The sequence below is a fragment of the Centruroides vittatus genome, unplaced genomic scaffold (genome assembly GCF_030686945.1).
Source record: "Centruroides vittatus isolate TY-2023 unplaced genomic scaffold, ASM3068694v2 scaffold_1152, whole genome shotgun sequence".
Taxonomy (NCBI): domain Eukaryota; kingdom Metazoa; phylum Arthropoda; class Arachnida; order Scorpiones; family Buthidae; genus Centruroides; species Centruroides vittatus.
In genome coordinates, this window is record NW_027122670.1 from 1,068,411 (window position 1) to 1,085,439 (window position 17,029).

Below are 17,029 nucleotides of genomic sequence, written 5' to 3' on the forward strand. Positions count from 1 at the left end.
TTTAAATATATTAAAATATACGTATTATACTCTGTAACACTACTAAACTAGAGCCTTATACCCTGTTCGCACCGAGCATTTCAATCTAGATTGTGAGCAAGGTCGGGGACTATGACTATGCCTTGGTGCGATCTCTCTCGACCGTTTTAATGTCGACCGAAACGAGGTTTAATCGCGATCGATTCAAGAGAGTTCTTGAAACTAGATCCAGTCATAAGAGAGATCCCACAATCTCACGCGCGCGAGATAATACAAGATGACTGTGGAACACGTGTCGGGCTATGGACAGCGAAATTAAAAGGATATTGTATTTCGAGAGATGATGACATCTGTCTATTACAGTAGAGAGTCGTAAATCGGCACCCCGGTAATCAGAATAGCCGGTATTCGGCACGATTTTCAGTCGGACTGTATCGTGCTGAATCGAACGTTTTTGATACTAAATTTACTTCTAAAGTATAATTTTCATGTTTTTATATTCTTCAATATATTTATTTTGTTTGTACAAAATGCAAAAATAATTTTTAACGATACGATAGCCTAGATTATTATTATAAAAATTTTCGTTAGGCTTAAAATCGACGAAAATTCAACACGAAGCGACACGCAAAAGAGAAAAATTCAACGCGAAGCGACACGCAACGGAGAAAAATTCAACAGGAAGCGATACGCAACGGAGAAAAATTTGAACATCGGACAGGTTAATATATTTTTTTCATACATAGACCGTAACCGGAACAAATCCCTAATCTGAACAACCCCAGTCCCCAATTGATTCCGATTTTCGGTTCTCTACTGTATTAGCAGTGCCATTCGGGGTGTAAAATTTCTCTGCCAAAAAAAAAAAAGGTCGAGAGCACTAATATACTATTGTCACCTAGTCTTCGCCCAGGGCTCGTTACGTTCCAAATACGCCACTGATTATTAGATATATCGCAAGAAAAGATATTGTATTTATTTCTAGCCAAAACTTCCATTTCGTTTGTCGGTGATTGTCAGGGAAAAATTTTCTGCTAGCGAACCCTTTGTTAACTATTTCGAATATCACCACTGGATACTATAGATTACCACCTATGGAATTTCGGGTCTTTGGGTATATATCTGAACTCAGGAGACCGGGAAGAGTTCAACGATACCCTACTTTTGAACCGGAGACGAAAAATAAAAAAGTTATCATACTTTTTTCCAGAGGTCGCGCGATGATAGGGAGTCGCGTCGCTCCGCTAAGTCGGCCTCGCTATCGCGATCGGGAGTCGCGTCGCTTGCCGTTAAAATTGCCTTTAGTAGACGTTTCCCCCCCTTTTTTTTTACTTTGTTCAAGAACTACCGTGAACCAATAACTAGTGACATTTAGCACATGGCGGCCTGCCGGCGGCTCCCCTCCGGGAGTTCAGTCGGGAGCACGAACAGTGGAAACGGCCGCCATGTTCGTTGCCATAAGTAACATTAACCGAAATGGCGATCGCGCGATTATCGGAAGTCGCGTCGCTCTCTCCGCTCTCGTATCGCGTGTTTAACCCTACTGGAGATGACCGTAGTCCGACGTCATGGTTTGCAGACTTTACCGCAAGATGGCAGTACTTTTTTTTTAACTCTTTCCTCCCTGTGGGCACTAAGAGGGCCTCTTTTAGTAGGTCTATTATGGGTTCGGCCAGGCCCACAATGGGGCGACCGGGTGGTGAGGGACGGGGCCCGACATATCCGAACGGACCACCCCCCGAAAAATTCCTGGGGATTTCTCGACCCGTTTGGATTCGATCCCGGGTCCCCCAGAGCGGTAGGCTGTCACCTTAACCGCTCGGCCATCCGGCCTCAAGATGGCAGTACTAGCAACTATGGTGCTAGTACTTTAGCCTCTTTCCATTTTACAATCGTTCCTTCAGTCTGTGCTATAATTGATAATATTGTGTTACGTCGTTTGTCAACATTGTATCAAATACTCTTTTTTATATAAAAATCGAGAATGATCTATAAAAGAGCACCTAATATCTGTAGCTTGCTACGGAACGATAAAGACAGCGTTAAAAGAAAGGTAAAGCTGGGGTATATAAAATTCCATTTGAAAATCAACAGTTAGGAATCGAAAAAGATTATGTGGGTGTGACTAGAAGAAACCTGGCGATACGTCTGCGAGAACATACATACAATTTTGACAAAGGACATAACACTATTAGCAATTATGGCACAGACTGAAGGAGCGATTGTAAAATGGGAAGAGGCTAAAGTCATTTAAACGGTGCACTCTCCATCCATTGCATTGGAGATGGAAAAGGTGGAAATTTATAAAAGTAAAATGAAAAACCGTTGCCTAAATGCTATGGATGCTGATGCGCTTCCAACAGCGTGGAAATATATAATCGAAAAAATAATGGCATTTAAAAACCCTTAAATCATTTCTTTCTACTTACTTTATTTTCTATATTTTATTTATTTATTTATTTATTTAATATACACACTTCTTTCAATTTATTTTAAAGTTAAATTACTTTTTTGAATTTTAAATATATAAAATATTCGAAAACGGTACGTTCCATTTTGGAACATTTATAATATTAAACCTGACGATGGCCTATACAGTATTAGAGTGAAAACATTTGTATAAAAGAATTTTAAGCTCAGCAAAATTAGCTATGGTGAAACTGAAGTGAATTGTTTGCTGAGAAAGAGCTGGATAGATGTGAAGTTATCAGTTTTAGTATTTCCTCTCCTTCTGTAAGACATCTTTTTCGATCAGCCACATATTCTAAAATGTCACAAAGTGTAATCATCGTGACATAAACAACTACGAAATTAACTAGGATTAATGTCGGATAAAAATGCGAATAAAACGTTTTGGCTTCAGAGAGAAAAGTTATTAAAAAGACAACACACAAGTAACTCTCGTACGTTGACAACCATGTTATACCCTTTGTGGCAGTCATTTTGGTCGACTCATACGCCACCTATATTTACTGGCACAAGTGAATAATCGCTTTGTGATGAATTTTCCTGTTAAGAGGACGCCAGTCGGAAATTGCGATTTTTCCGATTAATGCAAATTGTTATTTTTCAAATTTAAAACAATTGTTAAATCGCAATTATACACGCAATAAAATAATAAAAATAGTCACACTCTACAATTTATAACGATATAACAAAATTTGGTTAATGTTACCGATTGTGCCAAAATGGCTGCCCTTCTGGCTGTTCGTGCTCCCGACTGATTTCCCGGAGGGGCGCTGCTGGCAGGCCGCCATGTGTTTAACGTCACTAGTTATTGAATGACGGTAATTCTTGAACAAAGTAAAAAAAAAAAAAAAAAAAAAAAAAAACGAAACGTCTATTAAAAATGTAGTTAATCTAACGGAAACGAAACAAACCTAATTGAAGCACCTCCATTTTGGCACCCCAGGTAACTTGCTGTTTTTTCATTTTTACAACTTTAACAGTAATTTTTTTTTTTTTTTTTTTTTTTTTTTTTTTTTTTTTTTTTTTTTAGTTAAATTTACTAGTCTATTGTTATTCAGATAGGGTAGATGTACCAGTTTTGGCCAGTGTAGTACCAGTTCTGGCCAAAAAACAAATTTAACTTAAAAATATAATCACAAATGAAACAAACTTTTATTGTTAACTGTGTGAAGAGTTAACAATAAAAGTTTGTTTTGTTGGACAGATTTGAATATGTGGTGATTATATTTTTAAGTTAAATTTGTTTTCTGGCCAAAACTGGTACATCTACCCTAATTTCATTCAAAAACGCGATTTTGATCGCAATTTCCGACTGGCGTCCTCTCAGCCCATAAGTACCGAAGTCAGCTTCTACTGTACTATTTTAGATGCATTTCCCCCCCCCCAACTGCGTTTTAGTAGGGTACCACATTTCGTAGGGTACAGTGGCGTAGCTACATATTTGGTAGCCTGGAGCAAATAGAATCGATGCGCTCCCTAGTTCCTCGGAAGTCGTCTCACGAAATTTATTTTGAACATTTAATTTAAACACATATATCTAATTATTTCGATTTAAAACCTTACTTAATAACAATTTATTTGAGATTCGAGGCATTTCAACAATAAGATATTCAATTTAATAAATATAAAAATATTAATAAAATAAATCGTAATTTTTTAAGTACGGAGTACCTTTAATTTATAACTCTTTCCACCCTATGGACACTAGGAGGGTCTCATTTAGCAGTGGCGTGCCGTCATTGGAAGCGATGGAAGCGCCGATTCCACCTTCCAATGACCTTCCCTCGTATTTTATAAAATATAAATTTTCATATTTTAACGTACTTTGAATTAATTAAAATGAATATTTTATTATAACTGCATTATGTATCTTTTACAAATTTCTATACTACATGTGAAAAAAAAACGATAAGATTGCTATTGTATATTCGAATAATTCGGTGGCGGAAGGAATGTCAAAACCGGGTCAGTTTCTAATCAGCCAGATTATATAGGCATTAGCACATGCGGTTTACAGAGCACCAACCTCACCCGGTTTAGCTGGTAGAAGCGACACACGCGTACGGAGTCCAACTTTATAACCCGGACCGGTTCTGAGCTGTTAGCTGCCTGTCTGTCAACTTCCAAGCAGCCAGATTATAGGCATTGGCGCATGCGCTTTACAGAGCACCAACGTCACGGTTTAGATGGTAGAAGCGACACACGCGTAAAGCGTCCAATTTTATATCCCGGACCGGTTGTGGGCTGTTAGCCGCCTGCCTGCTATATATTTGGCCGCCCTCGCCCGATTATGTGAATCATAAGCCGACTAGATCAACGGCGGGCAACCCGCGGGCCAACTACGGCTTTTTTTTTTTTACTCTTTCCGCCCTGTGGGCACTAAGAGGGCCTCTTTTAGTAGGCCCATTATGGGTTCGGCCAGGCCCACAATGGGGCGACCGGGTGGTGAGGGACGGGGCCCGACATATCCGAACGGACCACCCCCCGAAAAATTCCTGGGGATTATTCGACCCGTTCGGATTCGATCCCGGGTCTCCCAGAGCGGTAGGCTGCCACCTTTACCGCTCGGCCATCCGGCCATCTTGGCCAACTACGGCTGGCGAAAAGTTTCTATCCGGCCCGCGAGATCTTTAATAGATTACTAAATTGGAAAAATAACTATTTAGTTATTTTTCCAATTCTTTGTAATTTTCGAAAACGATAAAAAAAATAAATGTAGTAATTAACTTTTTATTTATTTATTTATTTCATATTTGCAGACTAAAAAAAATTACGAGTCACAAGAAGGCGTCAATTAACTACTACGGCGCGGAAAAAACGTAAAATTTATTCTGGCCCATGTTATAAAAAGGGTTGCCCACCCTAGACTAGATTTATAACAACGCAACCGATAGGAGTTTACTGGCACGTTTTTATGATAGTTCTGTATAGTTGACAGGAGTTAAAAAAAACTCCATTAAAATATTTGATATATTTATTCTGCGTTTATTCCGCTCTCCCATCTTATATTACTTACGGATTTCGATGTTAAACCGGTGATATTACGATTTAGTATGTCCATCTGTAAGGGGATGCAGAAAAAACGTGTACAATTCTAGTACAGTGTTAAAAATTAACTGTTACTTTGGCAGCATCATTTACAACCAAATTTAATGAATGAGACGTACAGTACATACAATGGTACAAAAAAAAAAAGCTCTAGAATTTATTTTCCTTAAATTTACGATTTATATATCCGTTGTCATAAAAATTTATCTTTCCACTGTTTTCCCAAGACTACAGATATTCAGGTACAAAGTAACTGGTTTCGACTTATTTCTACTTAAGAAGTGACTAAATAATTAAGAGATTAGGGAATGGGGACATAAATAAAATCCTGTTGAAAGAGCCAGAATTTTACTTCAACAAAAGCTTAACAGAACCAATCACTCGCTCAGTACAGTGGGAAACTGATTTCCGAGTACACCTGCTATTAAAACGAATTAGTTAGAAAACGAATGACTATTAAGTTTAACATAGTTAGATTTTTACAGCTACGGTGAGAAACGTTTAAAATTTACAACAGCCCTGTGGCGTCCTTTGAGATATACTAGTGATGCGACAAAAGAGGCATTTGACATTGACCGGTATCGGCACCCTCGGGATTTGGCACGCACACACTCACTACACACCTACCTGGACCGTCACTAGTTCCATCCATTAGCTACTCGTATCAAGATATTTGACTAAGTGGATTGTTTTAAGATTTAAAAAGTAAAGAATATTTTATGTTATTTTTATGTACGTTTCTTTACAAAGCTATATTTTAATTATAATTTTCTTTAAAAGTATATTAATACAATCAAACAATACATTGTACCAGGTATGTATATCCACCGCACATTTTATTTCACCGAGTAAGTTTTTATAATTTATTTTTAATTTTAGCCCTTATATCGTGGCTAGCGATTCGGAATGTAATTGTGATATTAAAAATACATTTAGCGAAGTCTACAGTTTTTACTGGCTTATCGAACAAATGAATACGAATGGACCCTAGACCAGTGATTCTTAACAGGGGGCCGCGGCCCCTGGGGGTCCATAAGAAGTTTGCCGGGGGCCGCCAAATTATGCAAAATTTCCTTCAGAATATAATAAAAAGAAAATTGATGTATAATCCGAATATCGTATTGAAAAGTGAAATAAGAAAGATAAAGTTTTCCTATTTAGTTTTTATTTATTTATTTTGTATTTCTTCCTACATACAACTTTGTTAGTACAGAAGAAATAAATGTAAATATGCTACTTACACCGCAGTATTTACTTGTTTTATTCCAGAGCAATTTTAAGAAACTATTAATGCTTGGAATTTTAAAAATAATTAGGAAAAATAGTAGGCTTTGAAAATTTAAATATTTTTGCAAAAGTTATGCAAAATCCTTACCACAAGTGGGCGTTTTAGTTTTAGTTTAGTTTTAGCATTGACATTGGATCGATTTATCAACATGTTTCTTATTTTATTTTCTGTTAAAAATTAATGAGTTTTCATGTTTAATTGTGAAGTTTGAATGTTATTTAAATAGATAATGAAATAATAAAGTTATGATTTACATTTATTATATAAAAATAAAGCAATAATAAAAAAATCAATTTATTATAGATAAATTATCAAATTATCAAATATAAATCATTATTAAAAAATGGGGGTCACAAAAAATTATGAAATATTTGATGGGCCGCGAGTATAAAATGGTTAAAAACCACTGCCCTAGACCATCACTGACGCGCAATTAACAGCGGCCGGATGGCCGAGCGGTCAAGGTTAGCAGCCTGCCGCCCTGGGGACCCGGGATCGAATCCGGACGAGTCGAAAAATCCCCAGGAATTTTTCGGGGGGTGGTCCGTCCGGATATGCCGGTCCCCGTCCCTCACCACCCGGCCGCCCCATTGTGGGCCTGGCCGAACCCATAATGGGCTTGCTATAAGAGGCCCTCTTAGTGCCCACTGGGCGGAAAGAGTTACAAAAAAAAAAAAAAAAAAAAAAAGACGCGCAATTAACTGATTGCCCCTGGAAGTCGGTTTCTTACAGAAACACAACTTCCCTGTCATCAAATGTCAAGGCACGCCACTGCATTTTAGCAAGCCCGTTATGAGTTTGGCCAGGCCCACAATGGGGCGGCCGGGTGGAGAGGGACAGGGCCGACATATCCGGACTATCCCACCCTCCGGCAGGACCGCTTGACTCAAAGTACGGTAGGTAGGTCAACCTACGCCTTCGTGCCTGAAGTTGGCCGAACTCCAGTGAGTTGAAATTGTACTGTACATAATGCAAATACTGACCGGACATGGGAGGTATCCCCACTCAAGTCCAAGTTCGGACAACGAGATGAAAGCTGCTTCTGTGAGTGCCCTCGTGGAGACGCGAGGTACTGTCCTCTAACAGGACTTCTGCCGAGGGGCTGACCAGGTTGACTGATCTAAGCCTTCCGAACAACGAACGCTTGCAGCAAGTAAAGGAAACCTATTGAAACTAAAGGAATTGATGGGAATAGTAATAGGTCTGTTCGACCTATAAGCTCAGTGGACGCACTACGCAGGGTTCCCCCCTTTCTAGGGGAGAAGACCCCGCTGACCGTTTATAAGATCTGGTCTCTCTTTTGTAGAAAACTATGTGCAGCACAGGCTTCACCAAAACGTATGTCCATGTCAGAGGATTGGACTCCAGAGCGAGGAAGGCGAGGATGGATATGATCCCCATTGGGTAGTACTACCAGAGCTCGAGCATTTAACTAATTAGGGTTCAAGCTTATAAGTCCAGACACCTCAGTGATTACTGAGTGCCAGACCAGGCCTATGATTAAAAGAGGCCGTCTTAGCGCGGTAAGTTTTAAAAGATGTAAGGTTTAAAGATGTATTTATTTAAATTTAATTCTATTTATTTTAATTATAGTATATATATATATTATGTAATTATATTATTTTAAATAAGTAAAAACTATAAATAAATAATAAGCAAAAGTAAGTCTAAAAACAACAAACGAATCTGAAAATAATATTCGCAAACAAATTTTTATGTAAGCCAGATGGCGCTGTTATTAATTGCATCGATCTGCCGCTATTTTAGAATAACGTAAACATCATATAATTTTTCTCGAAAGTTAAAATTGTTATTGTATCGTGTTGTTTCGTTTAATGAACTTTAAATAAATGCAATTAGTTTATATAATTTATAATTGAACGAATAATACGAAAATGTCAAAAGGATCAGGCGATTCTAGTTCAGTTTTGCAAGCCAGAGAAACCTTTGAAAGTAAGTTTGATAACTTTGGATCAGTTCTAACAATTATAAGTTGTTACATGAGTTATATTTTTCTAAATGCGATTCAACCGATTATTCAACAAATAACAATTATCTATTTAATAAAGAAAAAATCTTTCAAAAATTAAGGATGTTTCTAAGTTGCAAGCTGGTAAGTAAGAAAATCAATGGCATACAGGCGACTCTCGACTTTCGCACATAATTGGTTCCTGAAGTGTGTGTGAATGTTGAATGTTCGAAAGTAGAGGGATGTAAAAAAAATATGCACCCAAAACTGTTTCAAAGTATTTATTTATTAATATGTACACATAATGAAGTTAACGAGGCAATTTTAAGTGCTTTCGGGTGTTTTTTTATAAACTTGTCAAGAGTTGGTTGAATAACATATCTCATTTTAAATTTGTTGAACCAGCCATTACTTGCTTGAAACATCATGTTAGAATCTTTATTTAATTTAGTCTTCCAATCTCCATGCAAACTAAGAGTCTTAGCTTGAATAATTGAAAAACTCAGAGGGACATTATTTTGATGTTGATCATCAATCCATAATGACAAAGATCTTTCCATTTCATCCATCACTATGCCGTATCTTTTGGAAACAAACTTTGAAGATATATTTCCACAATTTTGAACATATTCCTTAATTTTACTCTTATTTTTCATAATTGAACATATCGTAGATCTGTTTATATTGTACAAACGTCCGATTGAAGCAAAAGATTCGCCATTTTCAGAATGTTTAATTATTTCTATCTTTGTCTTGATTGTATGAAGTTTATAAGTCCTTAATTTCTTTTTGTTCATATCAACACTGCAGTTTCTCTGTTTCTCTCTCATGTTTATCAATTTATAAGGATGAAATATTTAAACATAAACAAATAAATTGACAAAACATGCAACACATTGACACACGCCCTAATGCAAGACTGAAATTGTTTTGACCTGTTGCTTGGAATAACACGGTAGTGATTATGATTCCAAGAAGTCCACTATTGTAGGAAGTAATGTGTGTCCGAGAACGTAGAGTGAGCTACCGCACTTTGTAGTGTATGAGCATTCTGCATGGAAGCAAATTTTTTCATTATCAACTAAAGTATTTAAAAAGTTGAATTTTTAAAATGTGCGAAATAGAAATTGTGTGAAAGTTGAGGGTCATCTGTAATCAGTTTCATATGAAACGGATAATGCCATTGATTTCTTAATTAGCTGCTTGTCATTTAGAAACCTCCTATAATCATTGATTGATAGAAATTATATGTATGTATAGAATGTGATGAAATTAATGTTATAAGCCAGTGATGGGCAAAGTACGGCCCGCGAAAGTATTTAATCTGGCCCGCCGACGGTTCATCGACATGGATAGCATATGGCCCGCTATAATTACGTTTTGACAGTCGAGAAGTATAAAGTAGATTCTACTTAGTAGAATAATAGATGCATAATCTATAGGTGAAGCTAAACTAGCCGCGTAGGTCATGTGTTGCGTAATACGGGGTGCAAAGCGTGGTGAAATGAGAGGCACGGGCGGCGGGGGCGAGTGAACTCAGTCGCCACTCACCACTCGCCAGCTGTCACTGACCAAGCCACACGTTTTACGTTAATTTTGTCTCTTGTTCTTGCTTGTTCGCGTAACGCTTTACATTCATAATGGTTTAAAAAAAATCTGCGCTTTTGGGATAATGGCGTATAAAAAACGAAAAGTCGATTCCGAGTGTCGTCTGTTCAAAGAAGAGTGGGCTTGGAAATACTTTTTTACGGAATACAACGGTAAGCCAGTATGTCTTATTTGTAATGAAGCAGTGGCGGTATTTAAAGATTTTAACCTTGCTTGTCATTTCAACACCAAACATTCAAAAACCAAATATGCTTTGATGAATGACGCAGAAAAAAAGGTAAATGCGGAAAACCTAAAAAAAAGACAATATCTGCTCAATGGAATGTGTTTATAAAGCAAAACACTGCTCAAAAGGCTTCTTCACTGGCTGGATATGTTGTGGCTTATAAAATAGCTAAAAATAACAAACCATACTCGGAAGGAGAATTTGTAAAAGATTGTATGGTGAGTATGAGTAAAATTTTATGTCCAGAAAAAATTAGAGTTTGAGTCTGTCAGCTTATCGCGAAAAATAGTAACAACGCGAATTGATGCCATTGCATCAAACTTGTCGACTCAATTTAGGTAGCGTATAGAAAACTTTAAATATTTTTCCGTGACGATGGATGAAAATACGGATAGAAGTGACACTGCTCAATTATTAATCTTCATTAGAGGCGTTGACGACGAATTTAATATTACTGAAGAGCTAGCTTGTTTGCAATCGATAAAAGGAAACACGACGGGGCAAATAATTCATAACGAATTTTCCGAAGGTTTTCAAAATTTAAATGCGCCTATTTCAAAATTATGCAATATAACTACAGATGGAGCCCCAAATATGGTTGGAAAAAACGCGGGATTTTCAGGTATTTTTCGGAACCAGAATCTTAATCACGATGTTGTATTTTTACATTGTATAATTCACCAGGATGTCCTTTGTAAAGCTGCAATAGATATTACCCATGTACTTAATGTGGTTTTAATACTAATTAATACGATTCGATCTCGGGGCTTGGTACACCGACAATTCCAAGAATTTCTGATTGAAGTCGACGCAGATTATTCTGACCTTCTTTACCACACGAAAGTAAGATGATTAAGTTGTGGATATGCATTTGAACGGGTTTGGAAATTAAAAGAGGAAATACAAGATTTCTTAAAGAATAAAACAAAAAAATGGTCTGATTTCCAAATCTTAGAAGACAAAGATTGGCGTACCGATTTTGCATTTTTACCGATTTGCTGGAACACTATAACAAATTAAATAAAAAATTGCAAGGAAAGAACCAATTTATAGATGAGACTTGGGGTTGTCTGAAATCATTTAAAACTCAGCTTTTTCTGTTTTATAACTGCATGGCAAAGAACGATTTAACTCACTTTCTGCGTTTAAAATCCATGTCACCAGTGAGTGAGAACAAACTAAAAGAATTCAGTCAGGCGTTGAAAAAACTTCACACAGAATTTGAAACTAGGTTTCAAGATTTTAAGAACATTCAATCATCGCTAGATGTTTTCTCGATGCCGTTTAATGTGGATCCGGAAAATGTATCTGCAGAATTGCAGTTGGAAATTATTGAAATGCAGTGCAGTACCCATTTAAAGCAATTGTTCTTGAATTCCACAAAACTAGATTTTTATAGAGCACTGCGGAAAGCTGAATTCCCAAAGATGATTGCTCACGCCCAGAAAATTATGGAGATGTTTGCGTCGTCTTATGTGTGCGAACAGACTTTTTCGACCATGAAATTGCGGAAAAACTCAATCAGAAACCGATTGACTGATGAACACCTTTTCGCGCTGCTGAAAGTTGCTTCGTCACAGCTGGAACCTGCTTTCGAAAATATTATGGAAAATCAAAAACAATTCCATATGTCTCACACGCCTACCATGGCAGGGCCTTCGAATAAAAGTTAAATTAATTATTATTTAAGGTAAAAGGTAATTTGTAACATTTGTGTGTAATGCTGTAATGTTTTTATAATATTATGATTAAAAGCTTTAACACAAAATACATTTTTTCTATAATTCTGGCCCTCCTCTAGAATTTCTTAAACTTTGTGGCCCCCCATTAAAAAAGTTTGCCCCCCATTAAAAAAGTTTGCCCCCCACTGTTATAAACTATTGAATCATGATATATCAAAATAGTGTAAAGATTTTCATATATTGTATTTTATGGCAAATAAGACATACCCCATTTCAACATGGAATATTTAGGAAAAGTATTTAGTATATTTAAGCTATTCTATGCTTTTGTCATTCATTCCTAAATTTTTTTTTACTGGTTGGGCTGCAATTTGAAAAAATTGTAGACCTATAAATTCCCACTGTCGTCCATCCATCCGTCTTTCCTTAATCTCAAGAATGGAGTTAGTTAGATGAAAGATGAGACCAGATATGGAAATCTTGGGGGCAGGTGGACCCAATTAACTATATATGAACTTCTGATGCAAATTGGAAGTCATGTTTCAATTTTAAAAATTTTTCCCTAATAGGTGTTAGATAGACTGGCACAACTCTACTGTTAAGGGAAAAGTATGATGTACAGGGGCAAGCCACTACTAATTTGAGGTGGAGAGAATATATTTTAAATTAAATAAGTTAAAATTATGATTAAAAATTGCAGCTTGGCATTGTGATGATGTCACAATTGGTTGTTTCTTCTTAGTTTTCTTCAATTTCTTCAAGAAATATTATTTATCAGATTGAATATATCAAAAAAGATGTTCATTATACCGTTATATTCTTTTTAATTGTTTTTATCAGTTTTTGCTTTTCTTCTTCTCCACTAAACTTCCTCATTACTCTCCTGTCTCCAGAATATTTTCATTATTTGGTATCAATAATGTATTTTAAAAGTTTAGTTTTTTGGGGGGTTTCATATCTCTCAGGGTCTAGGTATCTGAAGCGTAAGTATGCTCTGGGGGTCTATGGCTTTACATCCTCTTGGATTTCACTACAGTTGTTTGACTCAAGATTGACTATGCTAATTAAAAATTTAATTGCCTAGAGTACTTTTTAAGGAATGTCAGGTTTTTGCCTCAAAGTTGGTAATAAGCATAATATAGTGCTATTAATATAAAGATGCAATGTCCAAGATCTTAGGTATTTTTCTTGAACTTCTGTTGGATCTTTTATCTACTTCCTTATCATTTCATTAGGCTGAAGCTAGGAAAGCCCTGTATAGGTTCAAATGTAATAGTTAAGTTTTAGATCTAATTATACAAGTTATATTTCTGCTGGGGACAAGATGAAAAGAAGACATATATTTGATGAATTCTGAGTAAATATTTCATCTGTTTTACTTTGCTAAACATTTCTTAGTATCCTTTGTTAATCACTGTGATTAGTATCTGGGAATAGTGACTTTTTGCCCAAAGATGTCTTGTTTACAGAGGATCCAAAACTGAAGTAGCATTTTTATTAATAATCAAAAGACAAAATTCATGTAGCAGCATTTATATTCCACAAGCACTTTCCAGCTTCATCAAGACCAAGACATATTTTAAATATACTATAGCAAAATAAAATAATTGTTTTTGTATTCATTTATGCAATGTTGGTTTTCATATTTACTGTCAAAGATTCTTTTCATGTTACGTTAAATCTTAAAATTATTTCCTTCTGTTTTTGCACTTGGAAGATATGAGAAAAATTTATATATTGTCACAGAACTGTTATGAAATGTAAACATGGCCCTTTTTGAACAAATTAATTTATTTTATTGTAAACATCACATTGAAACTAATGCACCATAGACTGTGCATTAGCTTCCATTCAATGCTGAAAAGATCTATGCACTTGGATAAATGTTAAAGTGAACATCCTATACACTTTTTCTTTTGGTGGGAAACTAGACTGATAGGATTCTGTAACTGATCTGATAAAGTTAAAAGAGCATTTGACAACTTTGTGTCTCCAGAAACAATAGATATGATGAAAGCATTCAAGTCTGGAGACAGATTGGATGATGTTTATTATGCATTTTAATTTGCTACATGGAAGAGAATAGTATTGCAATCTTTCCAACTTTGTGTGAAAAATCATGATACTCTCAGATGAAATTTTCATAAAGATGGATTTAGCATAAACAAGGCTTTATAGTTGAGAATCTTCAGGAAAACTCTATAATTGTTTTGCACACAGTATAGAATGCCATTAGTAATGCAGGTGATTAACAGAGTTGATTCTTTCATTCTGATATGCTCTGTTTTTAAATAAGACCTGAAGCACAAGCATCAAGAGCAAACTTAGAGATAGAGATAACAACAAAAAGAAGGCAAATTCATCAAATGAAAGAACTTCATGAAAAGAAAATTGTTAAGAGAGACTGAAGATCAAGTTAGTGCTCTAAACAGAGATCAGGGTTCTTTCTCAACATTACATTAATATTACATCAATACCAATCAACATAATCATTCAGCCACTTCTATTATCATTAAAGTGAAAATTTGAATTTGTAATATTTTACAGTGCTTTACAAAGTTAAATTACAATCTTATAAATCAGATTCAAGTAGGTCTTGACTAAACACCTACTCAAAAACCTTTAAATAGTGCAGCCAAACTTTAATATTTCGAACATTTTCGGTCTTGTTCAAATGTTAATGTACACTAGATATGTGGACGACGTAGCTATCCTATGGAAAGTTAAACCGAATATACAACATTTTATCAAGGACATAAACGATAACAGATTTGGCCTCGAAATAGAGCTCGAGCAAGAAAATGATAAGATACATTTTTTGGACATTTCCATACAAATTGACCCCCAAGGAGACTTCCGCACTAAGGTGTATAGGAAACCCACCTACAACCCTATATTTATTCCATGGATCTCCCACGACCCCCGGCATATAAAATTGCTGCTCTTCTTATGAAAGCTCATAAGAAGAGCTTTTTCGCATTGTAACACCACCACAGACAGAAGAGACGAGCTGAATTATATATATAAATTGGCCAAGAACTACAGAGTTAATATTAATGCAATTATCTGACAAAACAAGACACCAAAGACACCCCACATGAAAAGTATTCTACCCATTAATGAGGAGTTTATAGCGTTGGAATACCAGGCATCACTGTGTAACATCTTCAGACGTATTAGACAGGCCATGAACAAACGAATCATATTTAAAAGAAACCCTACCATCTACCAGCTCTTAAGATCCGATAAGGACAAGGCCGACAGAAATGCACTTCCTGGGGTTTATGAAATCCCCATTACCAACACACGACGACAAAATAGCCTGGTGTATATTGGAACCACAGGAAGATCCATCAAGGATAGGATAGCGGAACATCAAAGAAACATTAATAAGGAACAACCATGCACAGCGCTGGCCACCTATATGTTAGCCAACCCACAACAGGTCAAAGCAGAATGGGACCAAACATGGCTTTTACAAGTAGTTTGAGACATTAAGCACTGCCGCTATGCAGAAGCATGGCAGATATGTAAAGCAGTCCATAAAGGTTGCTCTGTCAACTTCAGGGACTCCACTAAAGTTTCTGCAGCTTGGCATTCAAGCTTACTTTAATATATGCCCTCTTGTTTTACTGTATACTTCGGAACCCATGGTATAACGATGGATGTTATCCTGATCTTGATGTCTTACCAGTATTTTATGTTTATTTTTATTTTTATTTTTTATTTTGTTTTTCCAGTACTTTATGTATTTGTATGCACATATTTTTTAACTTTAGCTATGTTTTAAGACTACGCATGTGATTTGCAACAGATTAATTTTTAAAAACGTTCTAAAGCTTGTTCAGTTTGTGTTCGTACTACGTTTTAATTTTACACTGTTCTTTTTTTGAGAAAGGTCTTTGAACAAGACCAAAAATGTTCGAAATATTAAAGTTTGGCTGCACTATTTAAAGGTTTTTGAGTAGGTGTTTAGTTATATTATGCAGTCCCAGAAGAATTTCAAGTAGGTCTTGTTTTGTTATACAATCTTATATACTGTATTAGTACTATAATTTGGCTAAGGATGTAATTTAAGCAATTGAATATCAAGGATGTCTACTTATAAATTACAGGATAGCTTGATTTTTAATTTACTGAACATTTTTGTCTTGGAAATTTATTCAAAAGTTATCCGGAAAACATGAAAAAATTAGGAAAATTCAGTCTGAAGTAATGCTAGACACCAGTACTAGTTTGTTCATACATAGTAGATCAAAAATAAACTGTACTATTGGTGTATATTTTATTATGCTGCACTAGAAATTCTTACCCCACACCACTTTCAAAATAAGCTGTTATTCGTAGCTATGCACTTCTGTCCACACCAGTTAAAGCAATCATGAAGACTTACTTCTGTCATGTTTTTATTGGTTTACATTACTGAGTCTTCCACATCTGCTGCTGATAGAAACCTAAAACCTTTTAACTTTTATTTTAGGGAACAGATAAGGGACAGGGGTTATGAACTTCAGGAAGCATTATTATGCTTTTCTTGGTCATATTCATTAATCAGGAATGAATGACACAATGGAAATGAAGATGAAAGCTATACTAATTAGAGCTTTTAAAGATGATATAAAAATGGTTTCCAGTACTGATTTGACAAATGATATGGACACTAACAGAAATGCTTTGCTGCAGAACATGCTTGTTTTGTAGATGATCTGTAAATACTTGCACTCTTAATATAATAAAAGGCTATATTAAAATTTTGATTT

At 35.8% G+C, this 17,029-nt stretch overlaps 1 protein-coding gene across 1 annotated transcript in view; it reads left to right on the top strand.

The window, feature by feature from the left end:
* Positions 1-8,531: 8,531 nt before the first annotated feature.
* Positions 8,532-17,029, top strand: part of Mzt1 (Mitotic spindle organizing protein 1) — a 49,219-nt gene continuing 40,721 nt past the window's right edge. Inside the window, exon 1 of the mRNA XM_067284087.1 lies at positions 8,532-8,737. Within this exon, the coding sequence (XP_067140188.1) occupies positions 8,680-8,737 (58 nt within the window). The 5' untranslated portion in view covers positions 8,532-8,679. The remainder of the gene's footprint in view (positions 8,738-17,029) is intronic.